Raw genomic sequence first — 16,218 nt, 5'->3', positions numbered from 1 at the left:
ATGTTGTTTAGAAGGGCATACATTAAGGACACACGTTAAGGACACATGTAACCTATACTGCTGAGGAGGGTAGCACACTCTGAGGTCACAACCAACATACAGCATACAACATAACAGCAGTGTTGCATTGCTGAATTGGAATGTGGTTGCACTCTATTTTAATGACGTCACGCGCACGTCGCTTAACACCTACACTACAGGTCACACAATGGACAATTGATATGCATCTAGGCTCATTCCTATGTTAATTCACCTGGTGTCGGGAGCCTTTGTAAACTTTGTTGAGGTGTGAATTTAAAGTTGTTTTAATGTGCCTGCGCATGCTCCTGTTCAAATAGGTTCTTGCACGGGTGCAAGGCCGTCCCATGAGCAATGCAACCCTGCATAACAGCAAGCTTAACCACTTAAAACCTATATATTGTACTTTGTACGTCAAATAGCACAAATAGCCCCCCCCACCTCTTCTATTCTTATTATTTATACAACTGCAATTTGTGGGTATATGGTTTCGTTCAAAAATAAGCCACTCCTTTACACCTGTAAACCTGTGTGTTGTTCTTGAAGGTGAATTGTGTGTATTTTGAGAGCATGCAGTTAAATAATTAAATAATAGTTAAATACACCATGGCCCTTGATGTCAATTAACCATTTATGCCCTATTTTATACTTTGGCATATGACAGGGTTGTGCGAAATCAATGTATCACATTGCAATGCATAAGCAATGTTTTGTATTCTAGAATATATGTAAGGGATAATTGTCGCCAGCGGTAGTTGTTGAGAAATAACAGGATGGTACACCCGCTTATTACATAGCTACTTAATAAATACATGAATAAATTGACCCAAAAGTAACAACAAAACAAAGTATTTCTTTGCTTATGGTAATGAAAGTATTCCATTCCAGTGTTGGCTGGCCGTCGGCCCTGTGCAACACTGTCGCCTCGGAAAACAAGGAAGTGTTGATCAAATACATTTTCGGTTATTGCATATTTGCATTGTCTGTTTCTTGCTTCAAATGTTTTCAAAAACATTCTTGAGAGCAATGTTTATTGTAAACGACATTGTGTGTTTGTTTACATGGCTGTCATGTTGGATACAGCACAAAATCACACAGTGCAGCAGGTGGTCTGACTGAGTCTTTGATTACTATAGACAGGGGACAGGGGTCTGTTATTGAGCTCATCAGTCACTATACAGAAATAACACACAGCTGAATTCAGTGATTGACCAAAATCGAGAATAAATAAATATACCTTAATAGTGTCTACATTTTCCTAATTAAATCCAAAATGTAAACAAATGTAAAACCCCAACCTAAGCTGGACCTCTGTAAATACTGTGTGCACGCGCGTGTAGGCGTGTGTGCACGCGTGCCACGTGCGCAAGAGAGTGTGTGTGTGTGTGTGTGTGTGTGTGTGTGTGTGTGTGTGTGTGTGTGTGTGTGTGTGTGTGTGTGTGTGTGTGTGTGTGTGTGTGTGTGTGTGTGTCTTTAAGAATTCAACTGTAATTCGAGCCCCACAGGATGGAGAGAGCGAGCCAGCGAGCGAGAGAGAGAGGGGCAGAGAGAGAGAGAGAGAGAGAGAGAGAGAGAGAGAGAGAGAGAGCGAGAGAGCGAGAGAGAGAGAGAGAGAGAGAGAGAGAGAGAGAGAGAGAGAGAGAGAGAGAGAGAGAGAGAGAGAGAGAGAGAGATAGGAGAGAGTGTGTGAGAGAGAGTGTAAGAGAGAGAAGGTGAGAGAGAGAGACAGAGAGAGAGAGAGAGAGAGAGAGAGAGAGAGTCAGCGAGCGAGAGAGAGAGAGCGAGAGAGAGTGTGAGAGTTGTCCGACAATAACCTCCACCATCATCAGTTTAGTAATCCAGCGTCAAGCAGTGCGTTTCACACCGGTGTAATAATGTAATAATAATGCACGTTTTGCGTCGGGATGATAACGTTAGTCCTGATGTCATAGTGATCGTAGTAAACAAATAGCAGGTCTGTTAGTGTTATTATGGTGCAGCGGGGGGCTGCTGTGTGTTGATCAAAATGACTCAACATGGCTTTGGATTTCACTCTCCATCGCTTTTCAACAGAATCGAGCCTTCCGACCAGAACCGACAGCAGAGTGTGACACACATCAGACCCTCTTAATGACATTTATACGGTAAGTCCGCCTTTCGCCTTCCTTATGACGACCACCAGGCCTGTGGGGTATTTTCTTCCCCCTCAGATCACAACATTCAAGCATTCGCAGCTGGCAGCCAATGCGGCGTGAGCCGGCCTTGCATGTTTCCTCTGGTCCATCTTTATAATAATAATAATAATTATTATTATTATACTATATTATTATTATTAATATTATTATTAATATTAATATTAATATTATTATTAATATTAATAATAATAATACTAATGATTGTTGTTGTTCTTGTTTTTATATAATAATAATAATAATAATAATTCTTATTATTATTATTACCCTTATTATTATTATTATTATTGTTGTTAATTATATAATAATAATAATAATAATAATAATAATAATAATAATAATAATAATGATATGATGATGTTGATGATGATGATGATGATGATGATGGTGGTGGTGGTGGTGGTGGTGGTTGTTAATATAATAATAATAATAATAATAATAATAATAATAATAATAATTATAATTATAACAAAATACTAATACATAAATACATAAATACATAAATAATAACAATTATTATTATTATTATTTTATCATCATCATCATTATGGTAATTATTAGGCTATTAATATCATTCGGGGTAAGCCATTTTGCAAGTCTGCAAAGTGTGGTCAAGTCAGTTATTTTAATAGGTGATCTGTTATTCACTGGTGGAGACTGGGGAAAAAAAAAGAAAAAGCTGGCTGTCTTACACAAGAAGCACATGTTAACCTTAACTGCCAAAACATCAAAATATGATACCATAATAAACACAAGTAGGTCTATGTAGACCAATAGATGAACAGAAACACTGCCTGTGTTTTGTGGCTGTTTAAATCCATAATATGCTTAATGTAGTCCATCATTATTGTAACCTTATAGAATCACTCAATAAAAGTTTTCCATTAACCCACATTAGAGGCAAGAATCAGACAGAGGCTTGTAAGAGATATTGCAGGACAGGTTATGACAATGAGCTGTGTTCCTTCTGTACCTCCTGTCCTCGGTCCTTTATGTTTGACTTGACCTCAGTGGCCATGCATTTGCCCTTGGCAACAGGCCCGCATAGAACATACTGAACACATGCACATGTCTGGGCGTAAACAAAGCATTATGTTTCAAGAATGGCTGACCCCCCCCCCGTCTTCTGAGCATGGTTGAAGGCTTGCACGCAGAGATCTTTTCAGTCATGCCCATGTCTTATTCATTCCCATCTTGAAGTGGACTTCTTTAACAAAAGTGCTCTCTCTCTCTGCCCTTCAGCTCATCCTACATATTATAACACATAAAACAACTCATGTCTACTAACTCACTGTAGACAGGACAAAGCATATACTGTAGCTCTGTGGTCTCTTTATGATTGGCTTTTTTTATATTGACATTTCTCTTTTCTCAAGCATTGCTGTGGAGCAAAGTAGGGGCAATTTTAAAGTCACATCTTACCGAAAGCCAGGGATCGTCAACAGTGGCACGCCGTGCATGTGTGAATGCTTCTTTCTGACTTCTCAAAAAGTCGCTGGGCGAAAAGGGTACTTTGTAATTGCAACTTTTTATTGCCGGGATATGCTAATGAAATGTTTAATGTTAACTGTGCGCGCCACAGTTCACTTGGCCTTGCACTAAGGTCCCATTAAATCAGCCCTTATGCTACACACACACACACACACACACACACACACACACACACACACACACACACACACACACACACACACACACACACACACACACACACACACACACACACACACACACACACACACACACACACACACACACACACACACACACACACACGGGCTGCAGTGGTCAAGACTTTCCCTCTGGCTGCAATATACTGCTATTGACATTACAGGCTGCAAGCAGGAATGCAAGCTGCTAATTTTAGAACTTTAGTTTATGAAGAAGGGGCTGTTTTATCCAAATAGTTAGGCCTGGCAGCTAGCTCTGAGGCCAAACGTTGGTTTTAACATCTTTGTACAATAATTTCATGGCAACACAGCTGTGATCTACATTTCTGCTTAATATGTTTGGCCGGTAGCAGATTTCACAACACAGCAGGTACTCTTTATTTAGCAAGATACTATATTTCATGTTGGCCCCAAATAGCACTTAGATCTGTATCCACAAGTTGCTGCTGATGTACTTAACTTGGCATAGAGTAGCCTACTACTAGCCCTACATCCAAGTAATCACCATTTATAAATATGTCCTGCATGATAGGATTTTGTCTTTATATGGAATAGAGGCAGACACATTGAAACTGAGTGATAATGCTCAGTTGCTTATACTGTAGCTGCACAATGCTGGCAAGGTCCAGCTAACTCAAGCTTCAAAACTACAAAGCTAACATGACAGGCTCTATATGTTAATAAATCACATTAATTGAATTAGGTCAATTATTAAACAGTGTTTTCCGCATTGCATAGTGAACAGCATTGGTGTGGTGTACTGTAGTGCCATCACTAACGATGAGCAGTAGGGTTGGGAAGCGTATTGATATTATATCAGTATCATGATATGAGACTAGATATAATTGTAATAGCGTGATTTGACATGGGTGTTGTCTTTTTCTGGTTTTAATCACTTGAGTTACAGGGCTGTGTTTTGTCATGTTGCCTGTTTCTAAAATGCAGAAGTGCCTGAATGGACAGAACGTGGGTGCTGGCTATCATTTCTTATCCCGAGCCATGTGTCCCATAGGTCAAGGGTTCCCAAACTTTTCAGGTCACGAACCCCCAAAATAATCATATTTGAACCCCCCGCCCTGACAAGCACTTGGAATTGAAGGCTTAGTTTGACTAAATATTGTGAAAATAGCCAAACTACAAGCTCACAACGCCTCGCACCGCGAGGCGTTGTGAGCTTGTAGATTTGCTATTTTCACAATATTTGCCTCTTTCTTATGTAATATTGTTATAAATTATTATCATAAAAGTTATTATCATAAATGTGGGGTTTTATGTGATTTTATGCTGTGAAATATGCGGGAAGGTGCGAAATATGTGGACATATGCGCATAGTTGCAAAATATGCAGAAAGTTGCGAAATATGCAGAGTATTTTGAGATATGCGAAATATGCAAAACGTTTCAAAATATGCGGGAAGTTTGTGCGGAAAAATGCGATTATGGACCCTTTTTGAAACGTATAATCTGCACCATTTGGCCGATTATAGCCAAATCTACAAGCGCACTACCTCTTTTGATGAGATCCGTTATCGCCCAGCCCTAATGAGCACAGTCTCCTGGTCATAGGCCACAACCCGTCCAACACACACGCACGCACGCACGCGCACGCGCACACACACACGCACACGCACACGCACACGCACACGCACACGCACACGCACACGCACACACACACACACAACAACTTTGGTAAACTGCATATGTATTTTGCTTGTCGTGCAGAGATAGCCTCTTATAGTCCACTATGCTACAGTATGTAGATGTATTTCCATTTCCTCTTCACAAGTCAGCAGCAGCTTGAATCTACCTTTTTAACCCATTCAAATTCCGGGAACGCTTCTGTGTCATTTTAGATGTCTTTGGCTATTAAAAAAATAGCAGATATACAATCTGATGTAGATCTGCTATTTTAGAAAAATCTTGTAAAAATGTGTCCAAATCTATCTATTTTTGAATAGCCAATGGTTATTACGTAGCTAAAATCTAAAATGACACAGATGCGTTCCCGGATTGAATGGGTTAAGAATGTTCTGGAAGGTATAAAGTAGGTGTTCATGTGGTCCTTGTGCAGTTCTGCTGTGAGCATTAAGACAAGCCCCCGGGCCCCCCGCCTGTCTCTGCTTGTCATTGAAAAGGTGCGACTTTTCCCACGCAAACCAGTAAAGAGGAAACCGCCACTTCCAGGAAGTGAGGGTTAAGGGTGGCTCGCAACTGTGTCTCTCAAAGACTACAAGTGGCATTACACTGGTGGTGTGTAGCAGGGCTTGGCGATACAACTTCAACTGATAATCACAATTGTTTCAAGCCTTTTCCTTTTTCCTTCAAGCCTTTAATTATTAAACAAAATACACATATAAAATAGCAGATCTATGCAATGCAACGCTTTGTTGTGAACTTAGATCGGCAATGTCTGTCTATTCTTGTTGAAGAGATCTGTTGCGGAGGGAAAAAAGGAGCAGACCAAGTATAAGAGCCCTTGGGGACCACTTTCAACTATGTATAAAGGGTTAAGTTATCCCAACTTAAAACCCCTCATTATTACCTCTGGACCTGCAGTAAGATGCATAGATCAGGCCATTGTTGGAGATGTAATGCCTCAGAGGGGAGCTATTATTATTATGGTCTGGGAATGCCAAGTGGTTCAAACATATTGGCCAGTGCCAGTGGTCATAAAAAGACAGGAGAAATAGTCAGTTACCATAGACCCTGATCCAACAGTATGCAATATACGTACAGTAGGTACACTGTCTCAAAGTTATGAAAAGCTAATTCATACAAATCCACAGAGCTTACATAAATACAGAGGGGAGTGGGGGTCAATAATGTCAATATTTGTTTGACAAATAATATTTTTCAAAGTATTTGAACTACTCTGCTCATAATCAATATTCTTGAATTATTATACTTAAACTCCGGTCTGTGTGTGTGTGTGTGTGTGTGTGTGTGTGTGCGTGTGCGTGTGCGTGTGCGTGTGCGTGTGCGCGTGCGCGTGCGCGTGTGTGTGTGTGTCCGCGGAGCTAATATCGCAAACCGCTGGACTGGTCAGTGCCACATTTCTTGTGCATATTGCCAGTAGGTATAGGCAGTATGTTTTATATTTTTTGAAAGGTTCAACTTATAGATTTTATAATGGCAGTCACTGGGGCTCGGAGGGTTATGGAGAGTTTAGTTTACACATTGCTAAAATATCAAGATCTAGAAAATGAGATTCAATCACAGGTTTCTGTCATCTAGACTACTTAAAGCTTGCAGTGCAATACGTTGCTGTAGGCAAGGGAGGATTGGATGGAACCGATTCAGGATTGTTAGGCAGCTAATCTAGTTTGACCTTTACAGTACCCTCGATCGACAAACCAGTTTGACAAAGTTTGTAGCTTTGATGAAGCACGCTGTGGTCACAGTCAAATGCACCGTTGATATTTTGAAAGCAGATTTCTGTAGGTTAGCTTTCATTATCTGGTACATCACTAAGATACTGATCAGGAAACAAAACCTAAAAATGAGTACACTGTGGTTGTCATAGCTGGGAACTGAGAGTCCTCAGGTTTTCAAAGATGAATGTAAAGAACAAGTATTTGCTTTGGGAGTCCCAGAACTGTTGTATCCACAGTTCAAAATACATACAGTTCGTGTAGTACGTGTACTGTACTTTTTGGCGACATCTCTTCCCTGTTGCCTGTTAGAACTGTGATCACCAGAATTCTGTTTGGAACAAAATCATGGACATGCCACTCCATAAAGGATGCGGCAGAGTCCTGGTGCTGAGGTTAGAATGCATATAAATATATACATCTCCGGTACATTTCCGGTGCCTGCGTGATTTTGGCGCGATTGTTGGGTGCAGACACTAAAAAATATATTTTGAGAAGTTGTGAAAAAACACATTTTATGTTGAATGGTTATTGTGATAAAAAAGCAAGTCTTTTGCACACCTAAGGCGACAGGTGCGTAGGAGAAGACCAAACGAGGACCCAAACATAATGAAAGAAAAAAACTCCCACACACTCATCAAATGCAAGCAAAACATTTATGGGAATTTAATGGGAATAACAACCCACTCTCCATAATTTGTATTGTTTATTTATCTTTGATGATTGTTTTGTTTCTGTTTTAAGGTTCTTTGAAATACGTGGGATTACCCACAGTAGCACCTAACACTTTGTGCTGTCAAAACATACCAGAAATAGCTGCTGTACCACGTTTTGGCTGCATGGTGGTTATTTACTCACACTGTGCATACTACGTTTCCCCCACCATCTCTGGTTAAGGTTAGTTAGAGATCTCCCTCCTTAGTTAAACATTGACCTGACCACTCCTGGCAGGTGTGGGCTTTTTGCCATCATGCCATCTATCACAGCTCAAAACAGTTTGTTTTGCGTGGGGTTGTAGTGGAATACACAATGAATAAAGACACGTGCTCAACTATACTTATGTTCCCTCGAGCCTGAGGTAAGTAGTTAGTTTCAGATAGTGGTCACAAGCAGGGCTGTGTTAATGTCAGAATGCGCCCGAGGCAAAGGACAGTTTTTTCGTTTTTTCACCGGGTTTGTTACTTTTTTGGGGTGTTTTTGTTACATTAATTCGGTTATTTCGCTTAATTCTGTACAGAAAAAAATCTTTAAAAAAAAAATAATGGGTGCATTTTTGTCCCCCCCCCCCCCCGACAGGACATAGGCATTTGCCTACATTGCCTGTGCTTAAACACGGCCCTGGTTCACAAGTACGTTCTAGAATTAAAATTCCCATCCTCTTACACAAGAACAAGGCAGGCAGCAACAAGAACAAGGCAGCCTTTCCTCCTTACAATGACACAAGAAACAGTCTTGAACACATCACATTTTGTGTGTTAGGTGTGTACGTTTTTATTGAATTTATTATATTTACAGATATACAGATCCTGTATAACCTTACCCATTCCCCTCCTTTCTGCCTTCATTCTTACAGTGGGGTTGGGTGGCCATGGATCCCTTCAGCCAGCTGATCCTTGCCATCTCGGTGACCAGTTTCTTCACCTTCCAGTTACTCTTCCACAGAGTCAGCCCCTGGGTGTCCGGGCGCATCAGCCGGGGATTCCTCAGCATCAGCGACAAGCAGAAAGTGGAATGGAACTCAAGGTAACGCGCCCGAGAGACCGTAGACCCGGTGGTGAAGTCACCTGGTGTAGTGTTGGGCTGGTGTCTTTTAGACCAATGTCAGAACTGTTTTTGTTACTGCTGTGTGTGTGTGTGTGTGTGTGTGTGTGTGTGTGTGTGTGTGTGTGTGTGTGTGTGTGTGTGTGTGTGTGTGTGTGTGTGTGTGTGTGTGTGTGTGTGTGTGTGTTATACTGCTTTCCTATCTATTAACAGGCATATTATTAAAATGTACTTTGCACTATGGACAGGGTGGGTCAGTCAATAATTCTTATTGTTTCATGGGCAGTCATTAAAAAAAACACAAGATGCAAAAAGAAACATGTGCTACTTATATAAATGGAGCTGAGCATTTTGGTTTATTGTGTTCTATTTCGATTAAACTCCTTAGTGAATGTGTGGGAATTGAAATATAACAACCAGTGTGCACCCTTGGTTGCGCTACTGAAACAGTGAAGGAAAGAGGTATAATAGCAAGGTTTAGTAACTCCTAGGCTACTTACAGTATTGACATTGGGGAGTGTTCGGGCGTTTGCGTACATGCGTGCGTGCACTTCCACTTTGTTACAAATAAACTCCCCAGCTAGATTCTAGCAGGTTCTTCAGCTAGAAGAACCGTGTCTGGCATGAGAAGTTGATAAATGCAACATGCGACCATGCTCTCTTTCGCTCTCTCTTTCGCTCTCGATCTCACTTTCTCTTGTTGTGCTGTATGTGATTTGTATAGAATTGCACAGCCTTTTCTGGCAATAATCGTGCCAAGCACCGGTTCTCATTCAATCTCGCTTGATCCATCAGTCATCAGATAACAGGGCGATGACTAGTGCAGAGTGGGTGGAATTATGGTACTGTATATGCTTTGGTATGTGAGTCATTCGGCAAAAAAAGGAGGGAGCGCACACCTGTGTTGATGAGGTGCTGACCACGGCAGGCAATAGTATTGAAAAAGGATGAGGCCGCACAGCTCTTAGCCACGATGCAAAAGTTTATTAAAAGAAACCAACGCTTCGACAATGAAGTCTTCCTCAGGGTTTTTGCCTGTGAGTCATTCGGTGCATGCGTTAAATGCATTTAATGCATTAATTTGATCAATTGATCATCGCACGTTAAGACGCCAACTTTGACAACTTTGGCACGTGCGGGATTGTACGCGCGTGTGTGCGTGCCTCGTGTGTCACCGTACTAGGAATGTAGGAAAACGGGAAATGTGGGGAATTTCCCACATTTCCCATACATTTAGATTTTTTTTGTCCTGGGAAATGTAGACATTTATCTGAGAAGAAAGGGAATTCCATCGTGCCTCAGACAAATTAAGGCAGGTTCAGTGTGTCAGGACACAGCAGCAGCACGGACAACTTTGAGCCTCCTCTTTAATGAAAGTGCTATAGAAGACGGTGATGTTTTGATGTTACTGAAAATTCCCCACACTTTCCAGTGTATGTGACAGGAATGGAGAGATTTGAATGGAGAGATTTTTTGTGACTGTTGGAATGCAGTTGAGGCAGGTCTCAGATGCCCACTGTAGATTAGCTGGAAAATGTATTCTGTATCTACCTTTGTGAATAGCTCATTTTAACCACTTGAAGGACGCTCACACAAAGTGTTGTGCGCTTGTAGATCAGCTATTTTCAGAGAAGAGATTTGTAGAGGGGGGCCGACCCCGGTCAACTAAGTATTAGGTTACCAAGTATAGAGGGTTTAAGGGGTTAACTTGAATTACACATGGACGTCATGAGTATGGTGCAGCTGCTACCGTACCATACAAACTGTTTGAGCAACTAGGAGGCCCAGTGATTCCTTTCTTTTGACGGTACAAATGGGCAAATAAAATAAATAGATAAAATACAAATAAATACATTGGCAACAGATGGATCACTGGAGGTCGCTTATGCCCTTTGTGGGCACAGGTCTGCAGAGACTGCATTACAACGGGCAGAATGTCAGACTCAGGCTGTCTGCTGTTGTGACTGACTGGATGCAGAGTATTGTCTGTCTGTTCGACTGCCTTAACTCTCTCACTGCCAGACTTATTTCTGGCCGCGTTTGCCCACTGCCGGCGATTTTTTGATTTTCTTACCCTTTTCAAGTAGTCACAGAATATTTATCTCCATTATGATCGATCCCCTGATGATTGCTAATCACTGAGGGTTATACTGTGTGGTTTCACAAATGTCAAACGAGGTCATCGCGACCTCGTTGACAGAAATTGTCTGCCTTTGAAAATAGCATGTCTGGGCCAGAAATACATAGTAAAAAAAAAAGTACATCGGAGCCGAGATACAGCCTTTTTAAGTAATAAGTTGAACAAGAAGTGAATGGAGCAGCAAATCTTCGGATCACGATATCTTGGGTTCTGAACATAAAAAAAAATAAAAAATAAAAAAGCAAAAACTTGTGATAACTCGTTCTTGGCAGCCAGAGTTAATGACATATGTTTGGCTGGTCATTCACCTGTCTGTCTGTCTGTCTGTCTGTCTGTCTGTCTGTCTGTCTGTCTGTCTGTCTGTCTGTCTGACTGACTGACTGACTGACTGACTGACTGAGACGGTCTTTCTTCCTGTGTGATGTGTGAGCAGTGCTTAATCTCTTAAGTCTTAATTGGTCTGAATCTGTGCACCAGCCCCGACAGGCAATTAGTTACAGTGAGATGAAAAACTTTGCGTGTTTCTTCTTTTATTGAAGAGGTGATATTTGTGCTCCATTAAATGGTCATAATCTAAGGCCCTCTGCAAGGAATAACTTTTTTTTAAATCTTGAACAGGTTGAATCAGGTGTCTGCGGATTTCAGGGAGTAGCAGATAATCACTTTTGTTCTGTTTTGGTGTCTTTCAGGACGGTGTCGACATTTCATGCGTTGGTGGTCGGACTGTTTTGTCTCTACATCTTGTGGTTCGATGACGACGTCAATGAAGATCCTGTCTGGTGAGAACCCTGCTCTGCTGGTACACTGGGCCTGTTACGACCTTTAAAACTGGCGGACTCAAACACGACGCAAAAGTCAAAGTCCAAGGGTCCAAGTTTATTTAAACAAAGGAGGCATAGGGGAAGGTAGGTGGTGTTGGTGGTTGGGAGTGGACGTGGGGAGCTGGTGGCAGGCAGGCAGGCCACAGGGAAGGTGAGTACGGTCACTGAGGCACAGGGGAAAAGAACAAGTCAAAATCACAAGGAGCAAAACAATAAGGTTTCAAAAAACACAAACTAGCACTAGGATTCACTAGGAGTCGATTCACTAGAAGTAGCTAGCAAGACGCATTACCACACACGGGAGGTTTGGTAAACAATCTGGCGCTGAGTAGAGACCAGGGTTTATATATATATACTGTGGAGGTGATGAGCTGAGGGTGAGGGAGACGTGGGAAGTGGAATCAGGTCTGCCAAGCTGGAAGCTGGAGCCATGGCTATACGCCCACACACACACACACACACCCACTCACAAAGACAAACACAGATAGACAAACACTGTGACAGAGCCATCTCTATGTTTAATTCAGTGGTTTGATTTGATTTAACTTAATTACCAGAATGTTCTTCTATAATTTGCCATGCCTCCCAAGGCATACATTGTTTCACATAAATAATATCAGGCAAACAGAAAGGAGGGAGCGCACACCTGTGTTGGTGAGGTGCTGACCACGGCAGGTAATAATGTTCAGAAGGACGAGGCCGCACAACTCTTTGCCATGATGCAAAAAAATATTAAAATGTATAGGAAACCAACGTGTTTTTTTAAACCCTGAAGAAGACTATTGTCGAAACGTTGGTTTCCTGTAACTTTTAATACATGTTTGCATTGTGGCTAAGAGTTGTGCGGCCTCATCCTTCTCAACACATATAAATAGTATAACACAATATTTAACCAAACAATAAAACAAATACTATAACATATGTAAATATCAGACATTATGAATAAGTGGCTGCAGTGCCTCAATGTAATCCCTCCCTTTTACATTCAGTGCTTAGTCCACACAGGAACACTTTGAACCCAATTTAGCACTTTGACAAACTGTGGAACAAAAAAATGTTGCAGTCTGTTACGTCAAGCCTGTTGGACTCTAAATCTTATGTTTTATTGGCAAACTTTGATATTCTTGTTTCTTGAGCAAAGGATCCACACAGCTCCGCACACTACGAGACACCATAGTTCATCATGTTGTTACTGAGGAATGTGCCAGCATTCACACAATCCAAAGAGGCACCCAACTCTTAAATCTAATATGTAATATAAATACGAGTCAGACATACTGTAATATAACCTGTCAGAGATGTCAGTGGATTTAGGATCTATCACCAATAAATCCATTGCCTATTAATGGATGTATGTACAGATTGTCGCCAGTGGATATGAGGCTGATATACAGTACGAGTACTGTATGTCTGGCGTTTGTTGGCAGTGGGTATATGGACTTGTCAACAGTGAATATAATGAGTAAATATGCAATCAATCACAATAAAATGTTTATGGCAGTTATCCAATGCTATCCATGTTTTACGCATATTTTAATCTCCTCAAACATTTGTGCAGATTGGGCCTTGATTAGGAGTGCACGTATGCCAATTAAATAAATGAATTAGCCTACATCACTTCTCTTGTGGTTTAATAATTAAACCTCCATGCCTTTTCCAGAGGGTCAACATTTAGTTAAATTAAAAATAACTTTTGCCTTATCAGCCGCTAAAGACATGGCACACACAACATTGGCACGCTATTTCAGTGTTTTCCTGGAAGTTACTGAAGGAGGGTTTTTTCATATTACAAACCAAGAGCAATAACTGTGATTTGAGAGTGCTCTCACTCGAGTGCTGTGGTCACGATGCGATGCTGATAATAATGTACTTTTGTTCCGACAGGGGAGATCCTACTCTGGTGAAGATCAATGTTGCCATCACAACAGGCTACCTCATATCTGGTGAGAGGAACCCTGCATTGTATCATTATTACACTGAAGAATACAAGAGAAAAGATATCATCCACCACTGTGTTCAGCAAGGAAGCATTTTGTACAGTGAACTCTTAAATGCACACATATTGGAGTAAAAACGTTGTTTCACATTCTGTTTGTTTACACAGGTCTATATGGTTGAAAATCATTACTGAAAAAAAGTTTCAGAGTGGTTGCTAAAATATTGAGTTATGTATTATACCGTTGCCATCGGGCAGAAACCTTGTATCTCCATATTTCTTTTCTTTTTTTTTGCATGAATGCCCTACTTTTACTATTACAGTGTCACATAAAAGTAGCAAAATTACCCAATATACAGGATCTGCTAGCTTTGCAATATCTTTGTGAAGTAGATTTGCACATGCAGTAGGTTTCCACCAGACAGAGACAAATCAATATAGCATCACATCCCACCTATAGAATGTTGCAACCATCTATAGCCAAGGTCATCTTCACTATGTTTATGAGAATGGTTATATTCATGTTATATTTAATTTAAAGCAACCAAATGTCCAATTTTCATCAGTTTTTAAAAAAAACTGGACTACGTGACTTTAAATGGACCATAACAACAACCATAAGAAATTCTTGAAACAACGTTGCTATTTTTGTTTTGTTTTGTTTGTCACTTATCTACCTTTAATACTCTCTCTCTCTCTCTCTCTCTCTCTCGCTCTCTCTCGCTCTCTCTCTCTCTCTCTCTCTACACCCCCCCTTCTCTTTCTTTCAGATCTGCTGCTAATATGTTACTATTGGAAGGCAATAGGCGACAAGTTTTTTGTAATTCATCACATGGCAGCGTTGTATGCTTACTACTATGTACTGGTGAGTTCCCTATTGTCCAAAATTGCAGAACGTGCAGGCAAGATGGGAAGGAGTGAACCAAGGGTGAACAGCTCTGTCCTGTAAAGCTGGGTGTTGTTAGTCCATAGTTTGATAGCCGTAACAGGTGCTCTACGGCTACGCAATGAAGGCTCTTCTGTTGTTGTACAGCCACTCTGTATGAAAGCTCATTCATACTTCATGGAACAACCATGACGTTCGACAAAAATGATATATTTTCAAATGGGGAAGAGATGTGTCAACATTTTGCTCTGATAAAATGCATCATTTTTGTCATACGACACGGTTGTTTGACAAAGTATAAATTAGCTTTAAGAGTGATGGATATATACGTAAAATGGGGTTGCCCATACCATTGAGGACATGCCAGGTTGAAAGTGGTTGAGGTTTTCTTCACTTTGTTTATGAGAGTTAGTTTGTTATACTAGGCTTTAATGGGCAGTAACTTTGCTGCTATTCAGCTAGACTGGAAACGTATTAGTGTTTGGTTGAAAAAACATGAGCATTGGAAAAACAGTCATGTGAGTTTAATTAATTCCGTTTCGGCTATAACAAAGTGATGCTCTCCTTTCCTTGCAGCTAATTGACAGCTCTAACAACCCTAATTAATGGCGTAAGTGGGTTTCCACCTCTTACTGTAATTGTTAGTTAATTTGTATTATTATTGTATGTCTAAAAGCTCAGAATCAATGGTTTACTAGATACTCTCCTACCATCTAAGACTGACACTAGTTTTACAAGTCATCTATTTAATTAGAATTCAGTTAGCATTAGCTCATTGGTTATTGATGCACTGCTAATAGGGCTACAGTGCGTTGTCGGCTCTCATCTTGACATGGTAATGGAGGTGTAGGGAAGTGTATTCCCAGCAGTGAAGAGCAGTGCTGTTCGCCCTTGGTTTTAAGCATCCTCTAGGTGTCTAGGCTCTGTCGCAGGTTATAATGTAAATTAATGGCAATGGTATTTTTTTTGCATGGAATGCTCAATGATGATAATGGCTGATGCCCCCCCAACCCCTCCATCTTGCCCTTACAAATACCATGCTTTCCCCCCTTAGTTTTACTGACCCCCTTCAGTGTCCGTTGCACTGAAGCTAAACAGCTAAGCTAAGCTAAGCTGAATGTGGGGCTGCAACTGCTTTGTGCATGTGGACATTCACGAAATGCTCCCGATGTGTAACGGAGAGGAGGAAGTTAGTTTGCTAAATGTGCATGCCAAATGACTTTTTTAACCTATACCTACCTACCTAACCACCATACTTTACTTACCTACAATCTGTTTTGTGCCAAGTCAAATTCTGCCTCTGTCCTCTTTTCTTACTATCTTCCTGTGCGTCCATGTGGATACACTGCTGGGCCATGGGCCCATGATGGAGCTATACTACTGTCATTCATGTGATACCAAGATGTTCAAGTGCATTCCCAGCTACGTAGACACCACAGACAGTG

The 16,218-nt window shown here is 40.9% G+C and overlaps 1 protein-coding gene across 2 annotated transcripts in view; it reads left to right on the top strand.

The window, feature by feature from the left end:
* Positions 1-1,774: 1,774 nt before the first annotated feature.
* tlcd4a (TLC domain containing 4a) overlaps positions 1,775-16,218 on the top strand; it is a 98,055-nt gene continuing 83,611 nt past the window's right edge. For both annotated transcript variants that reach the window (XR_013932323.1, XM_080417181.1), the window contains exons 1-5: positions 1,775-2,141; positions 8,803-8,972; positions 11,820-11,909; positions 13,836-13,894; positions 14,658-14,752. Coding sequence is in view for 1 of the 2 variants with exons in the window: in XM_080417181.1 (XP_080273307.1) it covers positions 8,818-8,972; positions 11,820-11,909; positions 13,836-13,894; positions 14,658-14,752 (399 nt within the window). In the remaining variant the exon portion in view is untranslated. The remainder of the gene's footprint in view (positions 2,142-8,802; positions 8,973-11,819; positions 11,910-13,835; positions 13,895-14,657; positions 14,753-16,218) is intronic.

The sequence above is a fragment of the Gymnoscopelus braueri genome (genome assembly GCF_963280865.1).
Source record: "Gymnoscopelus braueri genome assembly, chromosome: 21".
NCBI lineage: Eukaryota > Metazoa > Chordata > Actinopteri > Myctophiformes > Myctophidae > Gymnoscopelus > Gymnoscopelus braueri.
This window is presented reverse-complemented; position numbering and strand designations above follow the sequence as displayed.